The 21,782-nt window shown below is 39.5% G+C and overlaps 1 protein-coding gene across 1 annotated transcript in view; it reads right to left on the bottom strand.

The window, feature by feature from the left end:
• The window catches only part of SPEN (spen family transcriptional repressor), an 83,226-nt gene extending 61,704 nt beyond the window's left edge, over positions 1 to 21,522 (bottom strand). The window contains exon 1 of the mRNA XM_004425614.3: positions 21,098 to 21,522. Coding sequence (XP_004425671.2) covers positions 21,098 to 21,180 — 83 coding nt within the window. The 5' untranslated portion in view covers positions 21,181 to 21,522. The remainder of the gene's footprint in view (positions 1 to 21,097) is intronic.
• Positions 21,523 to 21,782: the final 260 nt, after the last annotated feature.

A 21,782-nucleotide genomic window follows, 5' to 3' on the forward strand; every position in this document is an offset into this window, starting at 1 on the left:
ATTAGGAGTTAATTATATTCTATGTACTTATAATTTGGCATTTTAGAAAGGCAGGGACAGCACTTTTAAATATAGCACTCTTATTTGCTGACAATCCAAGATCATAATTTTGCACTTCCCCTGAAGAAGCTGAAAACATTATCAGAAAGCAGAACTTTTCTTCTTATATTCTCTAGTATGGTTTAAGTTACTACCTCTCACAAGGGAAACATAATCCTAAAATCCAGTTTCATCATACACCTGAACTAGAAGTAACAAAATTATTTGGTGTAAATGAAGTGATGAAAGGATCTTTTTAATTTGGAAAAGAAAATTGATAAAAATTGAAATAGTTCTTTCCACACAAACATTAAAAAATACCTTCCAATGTATCTGACAAAAGACTTGTATCTAGAGTACAAGAAATCTTGCAACTCAATCCATTTTTTTTTAAATAGGCAAAACACTTCATCAAAGAAGGTATACAGATGGCAGAAAAGCACAGGAAAAGATGCTCAAAATCATTAGTCATTAGGGAAATGCAAATCAAAACCACAATGAGATATCACTTCACAGCCAGTAGGATGGCTATTATTTAAAGGAAAAAAAAAGAAAAGAAAGAACAAGTGTTGGCAGGGATGGGGAGAAATTTGAAACCTCATGCATAGCTCATGGAACTGTAAAATGGTGCAGCCGCTGTGGAAATGTGCCATTTTCTCCAAAAGCTAAGCACAGAATTACCCTATGACCCAGCAATTCGACTCTTAGGTATATACCTAAAAGAACTGAAAACTGGGGCCCAATTAGATTATGTATACACCAACGTTCATTGCAGTATTATTCACAATAGCCAAAAGATGAAAACAACCCAAGTGTCCATCAATGGATGAGTAGATAAACAAAATGTGGTATATACATATACAACAGAATACAGTAGTCCCCTCCTTATTCATGGTTTCACTTTTCAGGTCAAAATTATTTTGTGTAAATGAACTGACGAAAGGATCTTTTTAATTTGGAGAAGAAAATTGAAAAACTGAAATAGTTCTTTCCATACAAACCAGGTCAACTGTGGCCCAAAAATACTAAATGGAAAATTCCAGAAATAAACAATTCACAAGTTTTAGATCACGTGTGCCATTCTGACTAGTGTGATGAAATCTCGCTCCCTCCTGCCTGCAAGTGAATCATCCCTCTGTCCAGCGTATCCACGCTGTATATGCTACCTGCCTGTTAGTCACTTAGTAGTCATCTCAGTGATCAGATCAACTGTCGCTGTATCACAGTGCTTGTGTTCAAGTAACCCTTATTTTACTTCATAATGGCCCCAAAGCACCAGAGGAGTGATGCTGGCAATTCGGATATGCCCAAGAGAAGCCGTAAAGTGCTTCCTTTTAAGTGAAAAGGTGAAAGTTTGTGACTTAATCAGGAAAGAAAAAAAATTGTATGCTGAGGTTGCTAAGATCTACGGTAACTTTTATTACAGTATATTGTTATAATTATTCTATTTTATCATTAGTTATTGTTAATCTCTTACTATGCCTAATTTTTTTTTTTTGCAAGGAAGGTCGGCCCTGAGCTAACATCTGCCAATCCTCCTTTTTTTGCTGAGGAAGACTGGGCCTGGGCTAACATCCATGCCCATCTTCCTCCACTTTATATGGGACACCACCACAGGAGGGCTTGCCAAGCAGTGCATGGGTGCGCACCCGGGATCCGAACTGGCGAACCCCAGGCCACCGGAGCAGAGCACTCGCACTTAACCGCTTGCACCACCGGGCTGGCCCCCTTACTATGCCTAATTTATAAATTAAACTTTACCATAGTTATGTATGTATAGGAAAAAACATAGTATATATAAAGTTCAGTACTATCCACAGTTTCAGGTATCCATTGCAGGTCTTGGAACGTATCCTCCTCAGATAAGGAGGGACTACTGTATTATATTAAGACATAAAAAGAAAATGAAGTTTTGATACATGCTAGAACATGGATAAACCTTGAAAACATCATACTAAATGAAATAAGACAGACACAAAAGGACAAATAGTTTATGATTCCACTTATATGAGGTATCTATAATAGGCCAATTCATAGAGACAGGAAGTAGAATAGACGTTACCAGGGGCTGGGGGAAGGGGGAAATGAAGTGTTATTGCTTAATGGTTACAGAGTTTCTGTATGGGATGAAAAAATTCTAGAAATTGATAGTGGTAATAGTTACATAACATTGTGAATATACTTAATGCCACCGAATTGTACACTTTAAAATGGTTAATAAATTTTATATTATATATATTTTATCAAACACACACACACAAAGCTCATCACTAAACCCAAGGTTGCAGAGGTTTTTCTCCTATGAAAAAAGGAGGAAAGCAGCGGCCAACTCCCCATCAAAAAAAGTCAATTAGCCAAAAAACAATACACAGAAAACAAATGTTTAAGCTTAAATCCCGAATAATAAAGAGCTAAATGCAATATTGAAAGAAGGACCAAAGAGCTCATAGATTATATATGTAGAACAAAGTCACATTGTGCTCCTTCCTCACAAGGGTGGGCTTACTTTCCCTACCATTTTTATATAAGGAGAGTACACTTTGCATACAACACAAACTTATCTCCAAATTTAACAAAGGAGAACTCGATCAGTTATTACAAATCTACGTTACTCTTTTATATTGAGAAGATTGGTAACTCCCAAATTAAAAGAAAAAAAACGCTGCTTAACTCTTCATATCCATGAAAACTCAGCTGGTAAGTGTGATGTCCTGATTTTGTCTACTTTTTCCAAAACAACATATTTCCTACAGTATTCAAGTATTCCTCAAGTATTCAAGATGAAACATTCACCTGACGTTTACTAATTTAAAAAGACCAAAAATAATCAAACCACAATTAGATAATATTTTCTTTTTTAACATCATCAAGCCTTAGCTACAGGCTTTCAGAGAACATACGGAATACTCTCCAGTAATACATACAAAGTATCAGTTTCTAAAATGGCACGGTCACTGGTTGTGGTAATAAGTTAACTCATTTCTACTTTTTGAAGAATTCAGAAGGCCGGCCCTGTGGCTTAGCGGTTAAGTGCACTCGCTCTGCTGCTGGCGGCCGGGGTTCGGATCCCGGGCGCGCACCAATGCACCACTTGTCCCGCCATGCTGAGGCAGCGTCCCACATACAGCAACTAGAAGGATGTGCAACTATGACATACAACTATCTACTGGGGCTTTGGGGAGAAAAAGGGGAAAAAAGGAGGAGGATTGGCAATAGATGTTAGCTCAGGGCCGGTCTTCCTCAGCAAAAAGAGGAGGATTGGCATGGATGTTAGCTCAGGGCTGATCTTCCTCACAAAAAAAAAAAAAAAAAATTCAGAAAACCTAAATTAAACACATGAGAACATAAAGCTAAGAAATTGTGCTTGACTGCTACAAGCTGCAGTATATAACAATCTAATAGATTTGTCTTCAAAAACACAATCAAAAAACAATACTAACTTGGCTTCTGTTTGGTCAAAAATCTTCACCATCAAAAAACATTAAACTGGGCCGGCCCCGTGGCTTAGCAGTTAAGTGTGCGCGCTCCGATGCTGGCGGCCCAGGGTTCAGATCCCGGGCGCGCACTGACGCACCACTTCTCCGGCCATGCTGAGGCCGAGTCCCACATACAGCAACTAGAAAGATGTGCAACTATGACACACAACTATCTACTGGGGCTTCAGGGGGAAAAATAAATAAATTTAAAAAATATATATTAGGGGCCGGCCCGGTGGCACAAGCGGTTAAGTGCGCATGCTCCGCTGCGGCGGCCCGGGGTTCGCTGGTTCGGATCCCGGGCGCGCACCGACGCACTGCTTGGCAAGCCATGCTGTGGCGGCGTCCCATATAAAGTGGAGGAAGATGGGCACAGATGTTAGCCCAGGGCCGTCTTCCTCAGCAAAAAAAGAGGAGGATTGGCGGATGTTAGCACAGGACTGATCTCCTCACAAAAAAAAAAAGAAAAAAATATATATATATATATTAAACTGATCAACATACACTGTATTCTTCTAAGTTTTTAAGAGAGAATTTAAAAATTGCCCAAAATAATGCCAGGTTTGCGAAATGTTTGATTTCAACATTTGACAATTTATGTAATAAGCACTGACTGTCCTTAGCAGTTCCTTGAAGAATATAATTTCATTGTAGTAATGACCTCAGATTTTATACTTGAGAGCAACATGATATAGTGGAGGGAAAGCACTAGAGCATAAGAAAAGAGACTACGGTTCTGATCCTAACTCAATTATTAATTATGTGGGTTTGTAACAGGCACTGTTCTAGGCACTTGATGCATACCAGGGAACAAAACAAAGATCCCTAGTCTCATTTAATTTATTTACAATTTTCAGTTTCCTGATAGGTGAAAAGAAGATTCCTCCTATTCTAAACTGTTTTCATCAACTCCACAAGCAACTCAGTAATTTCCAAATTGACACCAATTACACAAAGCTAAAGATCATTTGTATGTTAAAACCCAGTGAATTCTCTCAATACCCCTTTTCTTTCCAGAAGGCACTGCATTCAACCATTATTGGCTGGGTTATCAATAAGAATGCAATGATTAATTTTAATCCTAGCTTTTGCAACTGACCCTACTAATAAGCAATAAGAAAGAATAGCCACATACTTTGTATTCACACAAGTCCTCCTACTACAGAAAACAATCTTCCCCAAGTTATTATCGAAATATGACAACAGGTCCATTCCACTGATAAGCTAATACATTCAAATTCTGCATCTACTTCTTTGCCCAATTAACTCCTCGAGTTAAAAGATCACATCTGAGTCTTTTATGATTACTAATATTACTGCTCTATTTCCACGTAGAGAGATCTCTTCTAAAGTTTCAATGTTGTCCTGCTATTCCAGGTAGAGTTACAGGATTGTAAATGAGGAGAATATCAGCCTCTGTGAAGAGGCATGTGATTAACCTACACACCTACTCCTCTAAAACCCAATACATCACTTTCCAAAGATCACATATTTTATCAAACTACCAATGGATTTGGGGCCGGCCCGGCCCCATGGCTTAACGGTTAAGTGCGTGCGCTCCGCTACCAGCGGCCCGAGTTCGGATCCCGGTCGCGCATCGCCACACTGCTTGTCTGGCCATGCTGAGGCCGCGTCCCATATACAGCAACTAGAAGGATGTGCAGCTATGACATACAACTATCTACTGGAGCTTTGGGGGAAAAATAAATAAATTAAAAAAAAAAAAAAAAACTACCAATGGATTTGTGTATTGCCCACTTTTCCACCCTTCCATCCCATCGTGGCCAAGCTGTTCCTTATTCAAAAGCAAATGATCAATAAGTATAAAGAGACAGAAAGCGAAGAGCAAATGAACATGCCATAAGGAATAAAAAGGCCTAAGAGATAAATATTAAAGCTTGGTTGGGCTACCTATAATAGCAGAGACAATAAATGTTTATATCTGTTTGTTTTTTATATTAACAAGATTAAAAATCACTCCTCTTTCGAACTCAGACAGTTGGGTCATAAATATATCCATTACAACCACCAAACCATCTGGAATACTGCAGTAACATCAACACTTATACCACCTCTTTATAGCACGAATTTTTATGAAGGAATTACTAATTTATAAATCAACCCACTTGATTTTATATTTAGACCAAAGACTGGTTTCGTCTCTGTGTCAGACCTTTATTTTATTTCCTATACCAGTGACTGGAAATACTTCAGCTACACCAAAAGGCAGAATCTCTAGAAACTTAAATATATCATAATAGCATTTAAATTAGAGCTGGCCCAATTTTCCTATATAATCAGAGGTCAAACTTTTTAAAATTTTATTATGATAAAATGTAACATAAAATTAGCTATTTTAACCATTTTTAACTCTATAATTCCAATCTTTTAAAATTAATCAAAGCTACTGCTTGTTATCAACACAACAGAGGTAGATATTAAAGCTACCTCATTCACAATTACTGATACTCCCATACTTCAATACATTAAGGGTGACACAGGACTCAGAATCATATACTTAGAGTGCAAAACTCTTGCAATTCGGACATAACCAAATAAGATGGCAATATCTGTAATATGTCATATTATAACAGTTAAAATAAGTTAAAACCAAAAGTAAAACTTAAGTTTGAACAATTATCTAGAAAGATAAAGATAAATTTATATCGTTAGCATGACAATGATAGATTAAAAGTTAATGGTTTATTCAATTCAAAAATAAATATCAAAAATTGATATAAACCCACAGAAAACAGGGAGAAAATATTTGCAAATTATATATCTGATAAGGAGCTCCTACAATTCAACAATGAAAAAGACAAAATGCAATTTAAAAATGGGCAAAGGCTATAAATACACAATTCGCCAAAGAAAATATACAAAGGGCCAATAAACATACAAAAATTTGCTCAACAACATTAGTCTTTAGGGAAATACAAACCAAAACCAATGAGATACCACTTCACACCCACTGGGATGGCTAAAATAAAAAAGACAGATAATAACAAGTGATGATAAGGAGAAATCTAAACCCTAATGCATTGCTGGTGAGATTGTAAAATGGTGCAGCCACTTTGGTAAACAATTTGGCAGTTCCTCAAAATGTTAAACTTGGGGCTGGCCCAATGGTTTAGCGGTTAAGTGTGCGTACTCTGCTGCGGCGGGCCGGGGTTCGGATCCAGGAGGCACATCCCGGGAGCACACCGATGCACTGCTTGTCAAAGCCATGCTGTGGCAGCATCCCATGTACAAAACAGAAGAAGATGGGCACAGATGTTAGCTCAAGGCTAATCTTCCTCAGCAAAAAGAGGAAGATTGGCAACAGATGTTAGCTCAGGGCCAATCTTCCTTACCAAAAAAATAAACAAATAAATAAAATTACTATATAACCCAGCAATCTCACTCTTACTCCAAGAGAACTGAAAACATATGTCCACAATAAAACTGGTACAGAAATGTTCATAGTAGCATTATTCATAATAGCCAAAAAATGGAAACAACCCAAATGTCCAACAACTAATAAACAAGTTTTAAAAATGTGGTATGTCCATATAATGGAACACTGGCAATAAAAAGGAACAAAGTTCTAATACATACTGTAAGATGGATGAACCTTGAAAACATTATGCTAAGTGAAAGAAGCCAGTCACATATTATATGATTTCATATATATGAAAGGTCCAAATAGGCAAATTCATAGAACTAGAAAGTAGATTAGTAATTGTCAGGGGCTGGGGAGAAGGAAGAATGGGGAGTGATTGCTAATGGGTACTGGGTTTCATTCTGGAGTGATGAAAATGTTTTGAAATTAGTGGTGATGGCTGCACAACTCTGCGAATATACTAAAAACAAATGAATTGTACACTTTAAAAGGATGAATTTTATGCATGTAAATTATATCTCGATAAAACTGTTATTAAAAGTAAAAGACATAAAGTAGTATCTGTCACTGTCCTTTGTAGGATATAAAATCTTACAAAAGATTTTATTTCTCCTTTAGTCACAAGCGTCTACGTTATCTCAATATAAATCAACTACATGCCACGCTTCCTCTAACTAGGCACACTTGGAAGACATTTTCTATTTCAAGCCTGTCTGACTGGGAAGATAAGTGACCCATTACTGATGACAGTCAAAATCTGCTATTTTCATTTCATGGTGATACAGAATTCTTTCAGGAAATCTACTGTGAAATAAACTTATGTATAAAATGGATTTATAAACTATTCTTAAATAATTAATATAGTCCTCTTTTAATCACACTATCTTTTAAGTATGAATAATTACTAAAGATGGCAAAAGACAGGCTCAGAATCCCAAATGCCAGCAAAAGGCAGTCAACCACAGAGCCCTAGTCTCATTTCAGAAAAAGCTAATACTTTTTCTCTACTTGGAGGGATGGGGGGAAAGGTGATACAAAAAGTGGGGGGAGGAGGAATGATCTGTAACAGTTTGCTGATTTGTGTTATCTCTCTGCCTCCCCCCCAAAAAAACTTGATTAATTTGTAAAATCTTGGGTCTAGACTCTCAACATGAGGTAAAATCCCTAAGTCATAAAGGAAAAGACCACATAAATCAAACACATAAAAATTACAGCTCCCTAATAGCAAAATATAGTCCAAAGACAAATGGGGAAAAATACTTGCAACACATGAGAAATAAATGATTTCCTCAATATACAAACGGTTCTTACAAATCAAGGGAGACAGAAGTCCCAAAAATCAGGCAAAATACCTAACAGGAAGTTTGTTTTGTTTTTTTTTTTAATTTTATTTATTTATTTTTTTCCCCCAAAGCCCCAGTAGATAGTTGTATGTCATAATTGCACATCCTTCTGGTTGCTGTATGTGGGACGCGGCCTCAGCGTGGCCGGAGAAGCGGTGCGTCGGTGCGCACCCGGGATCCGAACCAGGGCCGCCAGCAGCGGAGCGTGCGCACCCAACCGCCAAGCCACGGGGCCGGCCCCGAACAGGAAGTTTTTAAAAAATACACACACACACACAATTGATAAACAAAACAGAACACTCAAAAAAGCTGCTCAATTTCACTAAAAATTTTGAAAATTCAAATTTTAGAAAAAGCACCATATAACACAAAGACTTAAATTTTAACAATACCTAGGTATCACTAAGAGTATAAGAAAACAGGCACTTTTCATAATACTGTCTGTAGGAGTATAAATTAGAGAAACCTCTTAGGAAGACAATTTGATAGTATGTAGTATTAACAACTAAGTACACAACCCCAGAAATTCCATTCCTAGGAATTTTTCATACATGTATAATTGCACATCTGCAAACAATGTACCAAACTGCTTACTGCAGTACTGCTTATAACAAACAAAAAGCAACCACCATTCCACTTTCTGTTTCTATGAATTGGACTGCTCTAGGTACCTAATATAAGTAGAATCATACAATATTTGTCCTTTTGTGACTGCCTTATTTCACTTAGCATAATGTCTTCAAGGTTCATCCATGTTGTAACATTTACGTGTCAGAATTTCCTTCCTTTCTAAGACTGAAGAATACTCCATTGTATGTATTTTGTTTACCCATTCACAGGTCATGGACACTAGGGCTGCTTCCATCTTTTGCATATTGTGAATAAAGCTGCTACGAACACAATACTTTTTTTATATGAAAAACTATTTTTTGGTTCTAATTAGAAAGGGTTTAAGAAAACCTGAAGACTGAAGATAAGCTTATTCAACCAACAAAACTATAATCATCTGTTTATTCAATCTGCGGTGAATGCCTAGATTCCTGTACATAAAAATTTGATGACTGTAACTCTTGGGAAAAGGCAATGTTTTCAGTAAAGCCTTGAATGACAAAATTCTTCAGAACTATTACAGGCACCATTACTTCAGTGAAAAAAAAATGCATTATTTTACACCAATCTAATGAGAATCTATTTACTAAGTAAAACTAATCTTTTTTAAAGATTTTATTTATTTATTTATTTTCCCCCCAAAGCCCCAGTAGATAGTTGTATGTCATAGCTGCACATCCTTTTAGTTGCTGTCTGTGGGACGCGGCCTCAGCATGGCCAGAGAAGCGGTGCGTCGGTGCACGCCCGGGATCAGAACCCGGGCCGCCAGCAGTGGAGCGCGCACTTAACAGCTACGCCAGGGGGTAGGCCCCAATTAACCATCTCTTAAAGTAATGGCAATAAATAAAGCAGTTAGATGAAGAATAAAGGAGCAAGTTAAGCTGATCAAAAAGTGAAGGCTGGAGAGAACAAAGCTGAAGGACCAGAAGCCAAGAGACTAAAACATAAGTTAGCAAAAATCCACACTGAGAGTCCCCGGTGTGAATGCAAAGGGCTCTTCCTACCTGGCTTAATAGGACTATTATTTACAGTACAATTGCTGAGAAGGAAATTAACTTCTAACCTTATGACTTATTCTTAGTAAAATTATAATTTAAAAAATGACTGGGAAATTTATGAATACCTCTAATATTTCACTTGACTAGTGACTTTTATCCTTATTTCATAATATATGGTTGCTTAGATAGAACAGAATCAAGATAAAAATGTGATCTGACCTTTTTGTAATAAATATAAATTCCGTATTCTTTTCATATACTACTATGAGTATTTTTGTAAAATCTTTGAAGACTACCTCTACTTTCAGATTAAGGAAATGGGTTCTTTAACACTCCTCAATCTTAAAAGATGTTTGGATTTTTCTATTCAATTCCAGTGTTTTATAAACTTTTAAGTAAACACGCTTCCCAATCAAGAACACTGGCATGAAATTAACCCCATCAAATTAAAAAATAAGTCACTAGTCTCTATGTCAATCATTCCTTAAACTTACTAAATATGCAAACTTCCCCAGTCAACATTTTAATCTGATTAATTATAATCTCTAGAACTAAAAAGCTTTTTCTACAAACAAAAAGCCTTTTAAGGATGAATCCTCTCAGAAAAACATTTTAAAAACAAATTTCCAATAAGACCAACACAAAGGAAATCAAATGTCATAACCCTGTGAGACCCACAGCTGTTAAGTTCCTTTTATACATCTACTTTTAGAACGACAAAGCAAATTTACACTGAAATTATCTGTGTCAAAAACCACTGTGGAAAGGGTTATGTACTCCATGAGAAAAAGAGAGGTGTAAGTGACAAGAAAAACTAGAGCATATCCTCATGCACCTTAGATTAGTATAACAAAGTACATACACCATTTAAAAAAATTAACTACAATATAATTTAAAACTATTTGCGGGCCGGCCCCGTGGCTTAGCGGTTAAGCTCGCGTGCTCCGCTGCTGGTGGCCCAGGGTTCGGATCCTGGGCACGCACCTACGCACCCTTGTCCGGCCATGCTGAGGCCTCGTCCCACATACAGCAATTAGAAGGATGTGCAGCTATGACATACAACTACCTACTGGGGCTTTGGGGGAAAAAAGTAAATAAATAAATAAAACTATTTGAAACTTTACATACACCACTTAAGTCTTGACCCAGGAAGGCTATTTTTGATTGAGCCTAACTGGTTAGCACAACGATGCATTTTTTTTTTTTTCTTTGTGATTTCTGAGCTAATCTTCCTCCCCCCCACCAAAAAAAAGGAAAAAAAAAAGAATCAAGCAATTCACAGGACACTGTCTTAGTTTTGTTTTCTAGTCAAAGTTTCTTGGTGATTTTAACCTCGTCACCTCAACCTTTTTATGTCAAAGCTAAAAATAAGTACTTAAATATGCTACTAGCATTCTATTCTTAATGGTACGTCTAAACCAATGGTTCTTAACCTTTTTATGCCATGGGCTGCTTCGAATCTGGTGAAATCCATTATAAACCCTTTCTCACAATAATATTAGTAAATCAATAAAATAAAATGCATAAAATTACAATGAAAACCAATTGTACTGAAATATAATTATCAAAATATGTGGGTCCACATATGAACATACAGGAAATACAGAGGACAAAAGCCATGTTAATGTATACCACAGGACAAGAATGTAATCAGCAAAATGCACACTGTGAGAAACTCTACAGAACAATCAACCTAGATTCCAACAAATGAAGGTGTAAGGAGAGAGAGAGATTAAACCTATAGATTAAAAAAAGACTTAACCCAAATGTCCATCAATAAGTAAATAAATAAATTGTGGTATCTTGACTGTGGTGGTGGTGATTGAAGTGATGCCTATATTTCTCAAAATTCAACAAAATCTATAGTGAAAATAGGTACATTTTATTGTATGCAAATTATACCTCAATAAAATTTTTTAAAAATATATATCACCAATCACAATTTGTGTACCTTATTTAGAGCCTGAGTTAAAAAAAAAAAAAAAGGATTCTTAAAACAATTTCAAACTTGAATACTCATAGGGTATGTATTTGAAAATACCGACTGGGTATCTGAAATAGGGATATACCACAGTATTGTTCAACAATCCTTATCTTCTAGAGATAAATACTGAAATATTTATGGATAAAATAAGATGTCTGGAATCAATTTCAAAATAATACAAACTATACAAACTCCAGCATTCTGGAGCTTGTGCCGAGGAAGAAGGGTCTTAATTCATTAAGGAACTCCTTGGTTGGGGGCCAAGAGTAGTGCAGAAGGAGAAAAAAGAAATCAAGTTGAGCGCAGCCATTATGGAAAACAGTGTGAAGGTTCCTCAAAACTACCATATGATTCAACAATTCCACTTCTGAGTATTTACCTGAAGAAAACGAAAACACTAATTCGAAAAGATCTTGATCCATGTCCACTGCAGCATTATTTACAATAGCCAAAATATGGAAACAACCTAAGCTTCCACTGATTGATGAATGGATAAAGATGTGGTGTATATATATACAACAGAATACTATTCAGCCATAAAAAAGAAGGAAATCTTGCCATTTGTGACAACATGGATGGATCTTGAAGGCATTATGCTAAGTGAAGTAAGTCACAGAGAAAGACAAATACCATGTGATCTCACTTATATGTGGATCCTAAAAACAAACAAACAAGCTCATAGATAACAGAGAATAGACTGGTGGTTGTCAGAGGTGGGAAATGGGCATAGTGGGTGAAAGAGGATCAAAAGGTACAAACTTTCAGTTATAAAATAACTAAGTCATGGGAGTGTAATACACAGCATGTATAGTTGTAATACACAGACTACAGTTGATAATACTGTATTGCACATTTGAAAGTTGCTAAGAGAATAAACCTTAAAAGTTCTCTTCACAAGGAAAAAAATTTTTTTTACAACTATGTATGGTGACAGATGTTAACCAGACTTATTGTGAGCATTCTGCAATACAATATATACAAATATCGAATCACTATGTTGTACACCTGAAAATAACGTTATATGTCAATTATACCTCAATAAAAAAAAAATTTTTTTAAAAGAAAAGAAATAAGGTTGAGGTCAATAAGGTTTTGGGGGAGGCAGGGCCAGGGCAAAATTTTGCTGAGATACTACACAAACTGAGTGACTGACACCCAAATAAATGGAGCAATGATGATCTCTAATATTGCTCCTAAGAAACAAACTCCCTTCTCACCACCCCCTCTTCTGTGCGACTCAGCATATAATAAAGCTCAGACCAATCCAGTGATTAAGCTCATGTCACAAAGTTAGTGGCGGAAGTAGAGCCAAAACTAAAATTTTAAGAATGGGGTAGCTCTAAATCTGCTTAAAAATGGCACCAGAGGCAGATGATTCATTCATCCACAAATTGTCTCCTACGAGAAAAAATTGAAGGCAAAAACATGCAAGTCACTCCCAGTCCCACCTTCCTTTCCTTTCCTTGTCACCCCTCACACACCCTAAATGCTGGTTCCCAAAGAAGAGAGAGTTGAGAAGGAGGGGAAGTGATGCAGAGGCAGCAGGGGCAATGTGCCCAGAGGTGGCAGAGGCGGGGGAGGCAGAGTGGTTGGGATATTAGTTACACTGAAAATATAACTGATTGGGCAAATAAGTAAATATATTGAGAATAATGGGAGTCAGGTTTCTCACTAAGGGATTTACAAACATGGAAATGGGGATGTTAGAAAAGAATCCTCATGTACTAGAATATGTGTGAACCCACAGTTTTTAAATATGATCTAGATGTACATGTATGTGTATATATAAATATATATATATACACATACACATCCACACACACTCAACACACATCTTCTTAGCTCTGTAGCAATGGGTAAACTTGAGCATTCAGATCTTGGTTTCCAAATCCCACCCCATGCTAAAAGGAACCAGGGCTTCTCGGAGAAATGGCTGATTCCAGGCCTGGGTCAGGGAAAGTACAAGATGAGCCTTTGTTGTGCAAGAAATAAAGAAATGCTTAAAGAATGATGAGGAGATATCAAAAGGACACAACAGCCAGTTTGAAGGAGCTCCCACTGGTCAAATCTAGGACAATTTGGGTATCAAAATAAATAAGTCCTGGACTAAAACTCATTAAAAAAAATAGAAATGAGTGTTTTATACATTTATGGAAAGTTCTTATCTACAGTACAATAAATGTAGCAGGAATCATAGTAACAGACAATCATTTGGCAACAATCACAGCAGTGTATCATACAGGCAAGAGTCATCAATGGATGCTAAGGCTAGTGAGTGTAGGCTTGATGATGATGAGACTACTGGCGTAATATTAGAATATCTCCCCATAAAATGCTAATCAAATACAAAGGGGAAAATGGCAAAGACACTAACCTGACCAGGTGATCAAAGTTAACATCACCAGTGGTGGGATGGATTGATACTGTTTTTGGCTTCTTATACGATACTCTGAGAAGAGCAAAGAATCACTTCTGTGCTATTCCTGCCAAGAATGCATGACCTGATCTGGTCATGAGGTAATACTGGACAGACCCAGGTCATCCTGCAGAATGAAAGACTCTTTAGCCTTTAGAAAGGCTCTTTAAGGCTATCAGGCACATGAGAAATAGGATAAGACTGAAAAACTGTTCCAGACTGATGAGACACAATGACCAAAGGCAACACGTGGTACTGGATAGGATCCTGGCCCAAAAATGAAAAAGAGACATTGTTGGGATGGCTGGCATCACTTGAATGAGGTCTATGGATTGGGTAGTAGTGTTGAACCAATGCTGATTTCCCAACTGGGAAGACTGTATGGTGCAATGCAGGAGAGTGTCCTTTGGGGAGGTATACACCAGAGCGTTTAGGGGTGATAGGATATCACGCCAGAAAAAGACAAGAGAGGGTAATGGAGAAAATGTGGCAAAATGTTAACAACTGGGGAATTTGGGTGAAGGGGATACTGGAATTCTTTGTACTGTTCCTGAACTATTTCAAAATAAAGTTTAAATGAAAAAAATAAGACAGGAAAGAGAGAAGTGGATCTAGGTATGGAGAGGCTTTCATTCTGGTGTATCAAATGCCATCTTTTCAAAGAGGCCTTCCTCATCACCCCCACCCCTAATACTCTCTATCTCCTCCCTTGCTTTATTTTTCCTCCTAAGGCAGGATAAGTCGTGGTTGATGGTTGTTGGCGATGAATGATGGGTACATGGGATTCATTTACTATTTTTCTACTTTTGTTTATGTTCAAAATTCTCCAACATAGAATTTGAAAAATATCTATAACACATATTGGTCATATAGTAATATATATGCACCTTTATTAATGCATTAACTAAAAATATCTAGCGGCAAGTCTAACAGCTACTGTAATTTCCAAGTTATGATGAGCATAAATAAGATATCTGCAACAACTGTAATGTAAAATATGAAAATACACCTGATTTGTGTTGGTGGTGAAATCACAGGTATACTACTCATACTACTATGTTGATACTACCATGATACTACTACCTTATAATTGAAGGAAATACTAAATTCTGGTAAGAGGCTAATGAAAATAAAGATATATTTTCCTATCCAAGTTTAAGTACCTTCTAAATTCTGGTCTAGATGGTAATAGTTTCCATTGAATATTCTAATATCCTTTTGATATAATAATAAAGTAATGAACTTTTTAAATCTTCTTTCTTTTAATCCAAGGTGACTTTTAAATAATCTTGAACGCACAAGAGCCTTTACTGCAGACAGCATAATTTTTAAAAATTAATGGCTGAGACAAAAAAACTACCACGAATTTATTGATTTATAAAAGATACAAATCACTATATGGCAAATGTAGTTTTGTAAAACACAAAATATTCTTAAGAAGAGTACGAATGTCTTAGTTTTAAATCAAAGGAATAAAATGATGGGATGAAGGTTAAAAAAAAATCACTTTGAGTCAATTTTCACAATCAAAGAAACCATGAATGTATTACACGTAAAAGTACATATACTGTGCATAAACATGATAGGAATGTAACAAAGTCAATACAAGGTATAATCAGAAAATCATCATTTCATTTGTCAATGTTCTCAAGCAACCCAAACTCATCATCTAATACATAGACACTAAGACATATACATACCCCTAGAGTTCAACGTTCACCTAAAAATCTAGCACCACATATACAGGACAAGCAATAATAAGTGTTGAATTTTCCCACAAATATTCCTTAACTGTAAGAATTGAAGCAGTTCCTTATATTATATAATAAAAATCTTTAAATATGCTATTCAATTCATCTCTATATTCAAAATAAAATCCTAAGTAATTAAATCCAAGAATTCACTAAATTAAAGTTTTATAGAGAGATTCCATTGTGGGTGTTTTTTTTAGACGTTTATAATTTTCAACTTGGCAGACAGAGACACATGTAGAGGGAAAAATCTGAATACTGCAACACTTTAAAATTATATCAAGAATATCTTTTCACTGCAAAGCATATTTCCACGCACTAAAAACCAGCTAGATAGCACACAAAAATTATATGATTTCTAATAAAATGATTAAACATTGTAATATGTTTCCACAATAGATTGTTCTACTTTCATTCACAACATGAGTAGCTGTAAGGCAAATAATAACAATAATAAAGAAAGAAAAAGAAAACAAATAGGCTAGAAATTTAACTATAGAAAAATGTTACTTTATTTAGTCTCCTTGTTCAACCAGCTAATCTATGTCTGTTTCAAGGTGCTGAACAACATTTTTTTCACATCATCCAACAATCAAATTCAGGAACCCAATTTTTATGAATATATACACTCAGGGTATTTTCAGACTACCATGTTTAAATACTGTGGACTAGTTAACTACACCTCAAACATTAGGGATTCTTAAAAGTAGAGAAATATATCGTCTCCAATTGTTATGCTAGTTTTCATGAAATAGTTCAAATATTTTTTAAAATTTAAGCAAAATTTCAAACTAAGGGGAAAGTAAGACTTGGAAGACTATTTGGAAAAACTTGCACATTACCACCTATCTTTATAACTTGTATATAAATTTTCCCAAAGCATTAGTGCTCACAGGATTAAAAATGTCTCATAAATCAAGCCCGAAATATCTTCATAAGTGTAACAAACAACATAATGCCTGAGCAATCAAGAGTCTACAAGAAAGGCAGTTGGAAAAAGATGCCCTCTACACAAGTCAAACACCATCATTCTTCCTGGCACTGAGCCCTATGTTTTCCTCCAATCTGCCAGAGGCATTCTACTCAGGAAATAAAATACAACATATTAATAAGCTTTCTGTATTAACTTTTTAATGTTATTTCTCAAGATACTCTAAAAAAAAATTTTTTTTAATGTGCAAAAGCCTATCATGAAAACAGATATTCAAAATTATAACATTCAAACTCAGAGGTGTTTCTACACAGAAACTGGCTAGGCTCAAAAGAAGAAACCATGTAGCAATGATGTAAGCTACCTGAGTCAAATCTGTTTTAAGTCTAAAAACATCTCTAGTTATAGAGTATGTAATGACAAGGAAACTCTTCCATAATATTTTACGTTGTGTCCCAGAAGTAAAGATATCCAAATACATGTAACACATAAGGTATAGTCCTGTTATTTCAACTCAGGAAAAACGCTGTGATAAGACATTTAAAATTAGGAAATACGAAACATTTTTAAATGGGTCTCATTCTTTGACAAAATTTTTACACGAGCTGCTACCTTGCTCAACCTCTGCATCTTGAACCTGTTCTCTAAAACTGGGGGACGGTTGGGAAGAACTTAAATATGTGATTCACTTAAAACCTGAAAATGATATAGAGAGTTTTATATCCTTTAAAGGGTTCTATTTATTTGCTCATTCTAATTCAGGGAGTCTCCTCTGCACACACCTCTCTCCCTCTTACAACTAAAAGACAGCAACCAATTGTATTATTCCTCCCTTCCCCCTTCAACCCAGCTAACATACAAAGGAAAGGACTTTCTCTATTGTGCAAACGCAGTCCCTGCAACGGACCTCTGTTAACTAAAATCTGATTCAGAAATCATCTTCATTTATTTTTTTCAACCAGCATACTGAAAGCTGTAAAGATAATGAACACAATAGATGTATTCTTATTGCAAAAAGGTAAAGCCAAATTTTGAAAACGTTCTTATTACGTTTTAAAGGTTTGGTCCTTCTTTGGTACAGAGGGAAAAAACCAAATCAGCATCCTTCCCTCAATCTATTTTCTACCAAAAATATTGATCAAAATATAAATAAAAAATGCATCGGCTCTGGCTCCCTTCCCCCCACCCCCTAACTCCCCTAAAATGCCTCTAAAATGCCCTGCTCCCAAAGCCATTTCGTTTAATCTTTTTTTTTTTTTTAATCCAAACACTTACAAAAGCCTAATCACTGTTACAGGAATATTCATTTTGAAAACGTTTTATGTAATGTATTCCCAGCGTACACCTCTTAATCCTGTAAAACAGTTATTAGTTAATGTTGTAATCAGCTAGGGAAAAGGGTAAACATAGGCACTTAAACCTCATTTTTAATACAGGTATTGCATGGTTTTTCTCATTCTGATTTCTACAAGACACCAGAAGTGAATATCCTTCAATTTTCTTTCAGAGCTATCATTCTGGTACAACTACCTTTTTATCCCTTTCGATTAAATCATTCAGATTTAGTTTCCCTCCCGGTAGCAATCACACATTTTACAAAACATTCTCTACAACAGGGATAAAAGGCCTTGAATTCCTCCAAACTAGGTCCATTTAGCTCCGCAGCTGGATCAACAAGAACATTTCTTGTACATGTTTAAAGATAAACAAGAAACCAGAAATAGGGATTAACTTTTGGGGGGTGGGGCTAGGAAGGGGAGGATGGGAATTGGGAATCCCAAGGTCAGAGGTGAAGGGGAGATTTTTCTTTGAAAATCTTTTTGCACTCTTTAAACTCATACGAATGTACTATCTATTCAAAGAGCTAAGTAAATTTGTTTAAAAATTTCAAAAGTCGTTGTTAAAATAAAAGAGTTTCAGGGACACAGTCTGCTTAGTTTTAAAATAATCTTTTATCAATAGCATCTGCTTTTGCTCTGCAATAAGCAAGATACTCCTTTAAACGCAGTGGTGAGCAACGTGCCAACTAAGCCCTCTAATACGGAAACGTTCCTCAGCCCGCCGCTTTCCTAGGCAGCTCGCATCCTCCGCCCCCTCCTCCCTCTGTGCATTCTGAGATCTGCTCTGCTGATTCCCACATAAAGTGGGTCCTGGCCGCCATTTTAGAAAGTCATTCACACAAGCCGGACCGCAGCACCATCCACTTAAAAATCTTCCAAAACTCCCTTGGACGATTTCCTCTTTCCTCCCCCCAACCCTTCATCTTGCAGAGGGGTCAAACTCCCCGCGATCGGCATGCAATGTCTCTGGAATCTGCATAATACGAAATGACACGTCTGGCCACACAACACTGAGGAGCAAAGCGAACGCTGCAAATGCACGTGTTTTCACGTCGGTGCAGACGAATTTCCCAGGCAGAGACCTACAGAGAAGGTCCACAAGGAGATACAAGTGAGCACAACTGAGTGGCTTTTCCACTTCAATAATCTGCACCTAAATGACTTTTCCACCAAGACACTGAAGACATTGGGGGGGGGGGGCGTGGAGCAGCGCCAGAAAGAGAAAGTTCCCATCTGCTTCCCAATCGAGCCGGAGGTCTCGCCTTTATCACAGAGGACAGAGGCGTTTTTGCTCCCTGCGTTCCCCTCGCCTGGTTCCTCAGCACAAGGTAGTAAACACCGGGGGAGTCCCTGGAAGCGCGCCTCCCCCAGCCCCGCCGAGGACAGCTTCAGCAGGTTATGAATGGCCTCACTATTCCCGGCTCCTTTCACACGCGGACACGCGCAGACGCGCGTTCCAGCGGTGAAGATGTAATACCCCAGTAACAGCAGCCTCCAACAGAATCAATGATCCTCCATTTAAAAGACAGAGCGGAGCTCTGCCGCCGCTGCTTCCATTTCCTTATCCAAGCTGCTCCCGAGCGAGCGACGCAATCTATTTTTCCCATGGTGACTCACTAATAAGGGCGCTCCATAATCCCTTCACTCACTAGACAGTAGTGAGAGCAATTAAGAGCAAATCAAACTTAAAGACCGTCAGGGTCCTGACTATCGGAAGAGACAGTCATTTTCGAGGACAGTCACGGATCTGCTACTGTCCTTCTCAATTTGCACCAAGCGAAGTACATCGTCATTTTCAGCATTGACACCGAGGACACTCGCAGCTGTAGTAGACACATTTCACAGACAACACGAGCGCCCAACGCTACGAGTAAGACGTATCAAGAGCAACGTTTATTCTTATATTTCATGGACCAAAAACGTCCCGGGAAGTTTTTTTTTTTAAAAAGCTACATCTTCTAATGTGAAAAGCCTTGATTACAGAATCCTGGGTGGGAGGGACACCCCACCCTTCCCGAGGCGGCTCTCCAGCGCTGAGCCAGCGCGGCCGCGGCGCGGAGACCCGAGGTTCCGACCGCCGACGTGCGGCGGACCTGCCCCGGCAGCGCTCGGGCCCACGTCCCCCATCCAGACCCCGGAGGGCGAAGGAAGGCCAACGAGCCCAAACAGGCGCACCAACTTATTTTCAGACACCACCCTCTACCCAACCGCGCAAAAACAAAAAAAAAAGCAAAAAACGTGCGTCTGCCATTTCCATTTAGTTTCTAGGTCTGTAAACCTTCCGTGAGAGGTCCCTGGAATCTAGCAGCGTCTTCCCAGTTCCCAGACGCTCCTACAGTACCCACCAAGACTGCTGTTGATGTGCAACCTTTCCTTCCGCACAAAATCCTCTCTAGGTCAGACGCTTCCATGCGTCTGCTGGGCGAGGAGGGGACTTGCCGCGGGACTCCGGGGTCAGCCGGGGGGCGGGCTAGGGGTTCGGGTCCCGGCCGGCCGCCGCCCGGTCCCGCCGCTCGGTGCAGGGGCGCGCAAGGACGCGACCCCACGGCTGCCGTGCCAGCGTGAGGCCACCCTCCCGGCGCCGGCTTCGCGGAGGCCGAGCCGCAGCCTCCTCCTCACCGGGAAGGGCAGCCGGGCCCGCTCCGCTGAGGCCCAGCGCCGCGACGCGGGCCGAGGACGGCCAGGCGGCCCGCGCTGCCCGCACCCGTCGTGGGTCTGGCCCGGGTCCCCGCACCAGTCCAGCGCACGGGGAGGGGCCGGCAACGGGCCGGAGCGGGCAGCGGCACCCGAGGAGAGAGCGCGGCCCGGGCCTCGTGTCACTCACTCACCGTTTGAAATGCTCGATGATCTTCTCTTCCCGCACATTCTCCGGTAAGTTGCCCACCCAGAGGTGCCTGGTTTCCCGGACCATGCTGGGCGGCGTGCCGGCGACCGCTGGTGCGGGCTCCCCCTCGCCGGCTTCGTACGAGCCCGTCAGCACCGGGAGGCGGGCGCCGAGGCGGCGGCGGCGGCGGCTGCGGCGGTGGCGTCGGCAGCGGCGGCGGCTCCTCCGGCTCCCCACCGTGCAGAGACCATCCCTCTCCCCCAGGTTCTGACTCTCGGGCCTCGCAGCTCCGCTCTGCCGCCACCACACACCCAAAGCCGACCCCCGCGCTCCGGCGGCGCATGCGCCCGGGCGGCGGCGGGCGGGGGAGCAGGGAGGAGGGGCGAGCGGGACCCGGGCGGCGGCGACTACGACGGAGCTGGCGCTGTGGCAGCCGGACGCTTCCCACCGGCGCGCGCGGCCCGCCTCCCTCGCCGCGGGCGCGCGCGCATCCGCCCGCCCGCCGAGGCCGAGACGCCGAGTTCCTCCCAGCCGGCGCGCAGGCGCGCGGAGGAGGGAGGAACGCGGGGCCGGGAAGGGACGCTCGCGCGCTCGGTCCCGGTGCGCAGGCGCGCAGCCGCACGGGGAGCCGGCTGTGGGGCGGGCAGTCAGTCAGTCCCCGGCGCCGCGCGTGCAGAGGCAGGGACGCC

The sequence above is a fragment of the Ceratotherium simum genome, chromosome 22 (genome assembly GCF_057802395.1).
Source record: "Ceratotherium simum simum isolate JZ-2026a chromosome 22, ASM5780239v1, whole genome shotgun sequence".
Taxonomy (NCBI): Eukaryota; Metazoa; Chordata; class Mammalia; order Perissodactyla; family Rhinocerotidae; genus Ceratotherium; species Ceratotherium simum.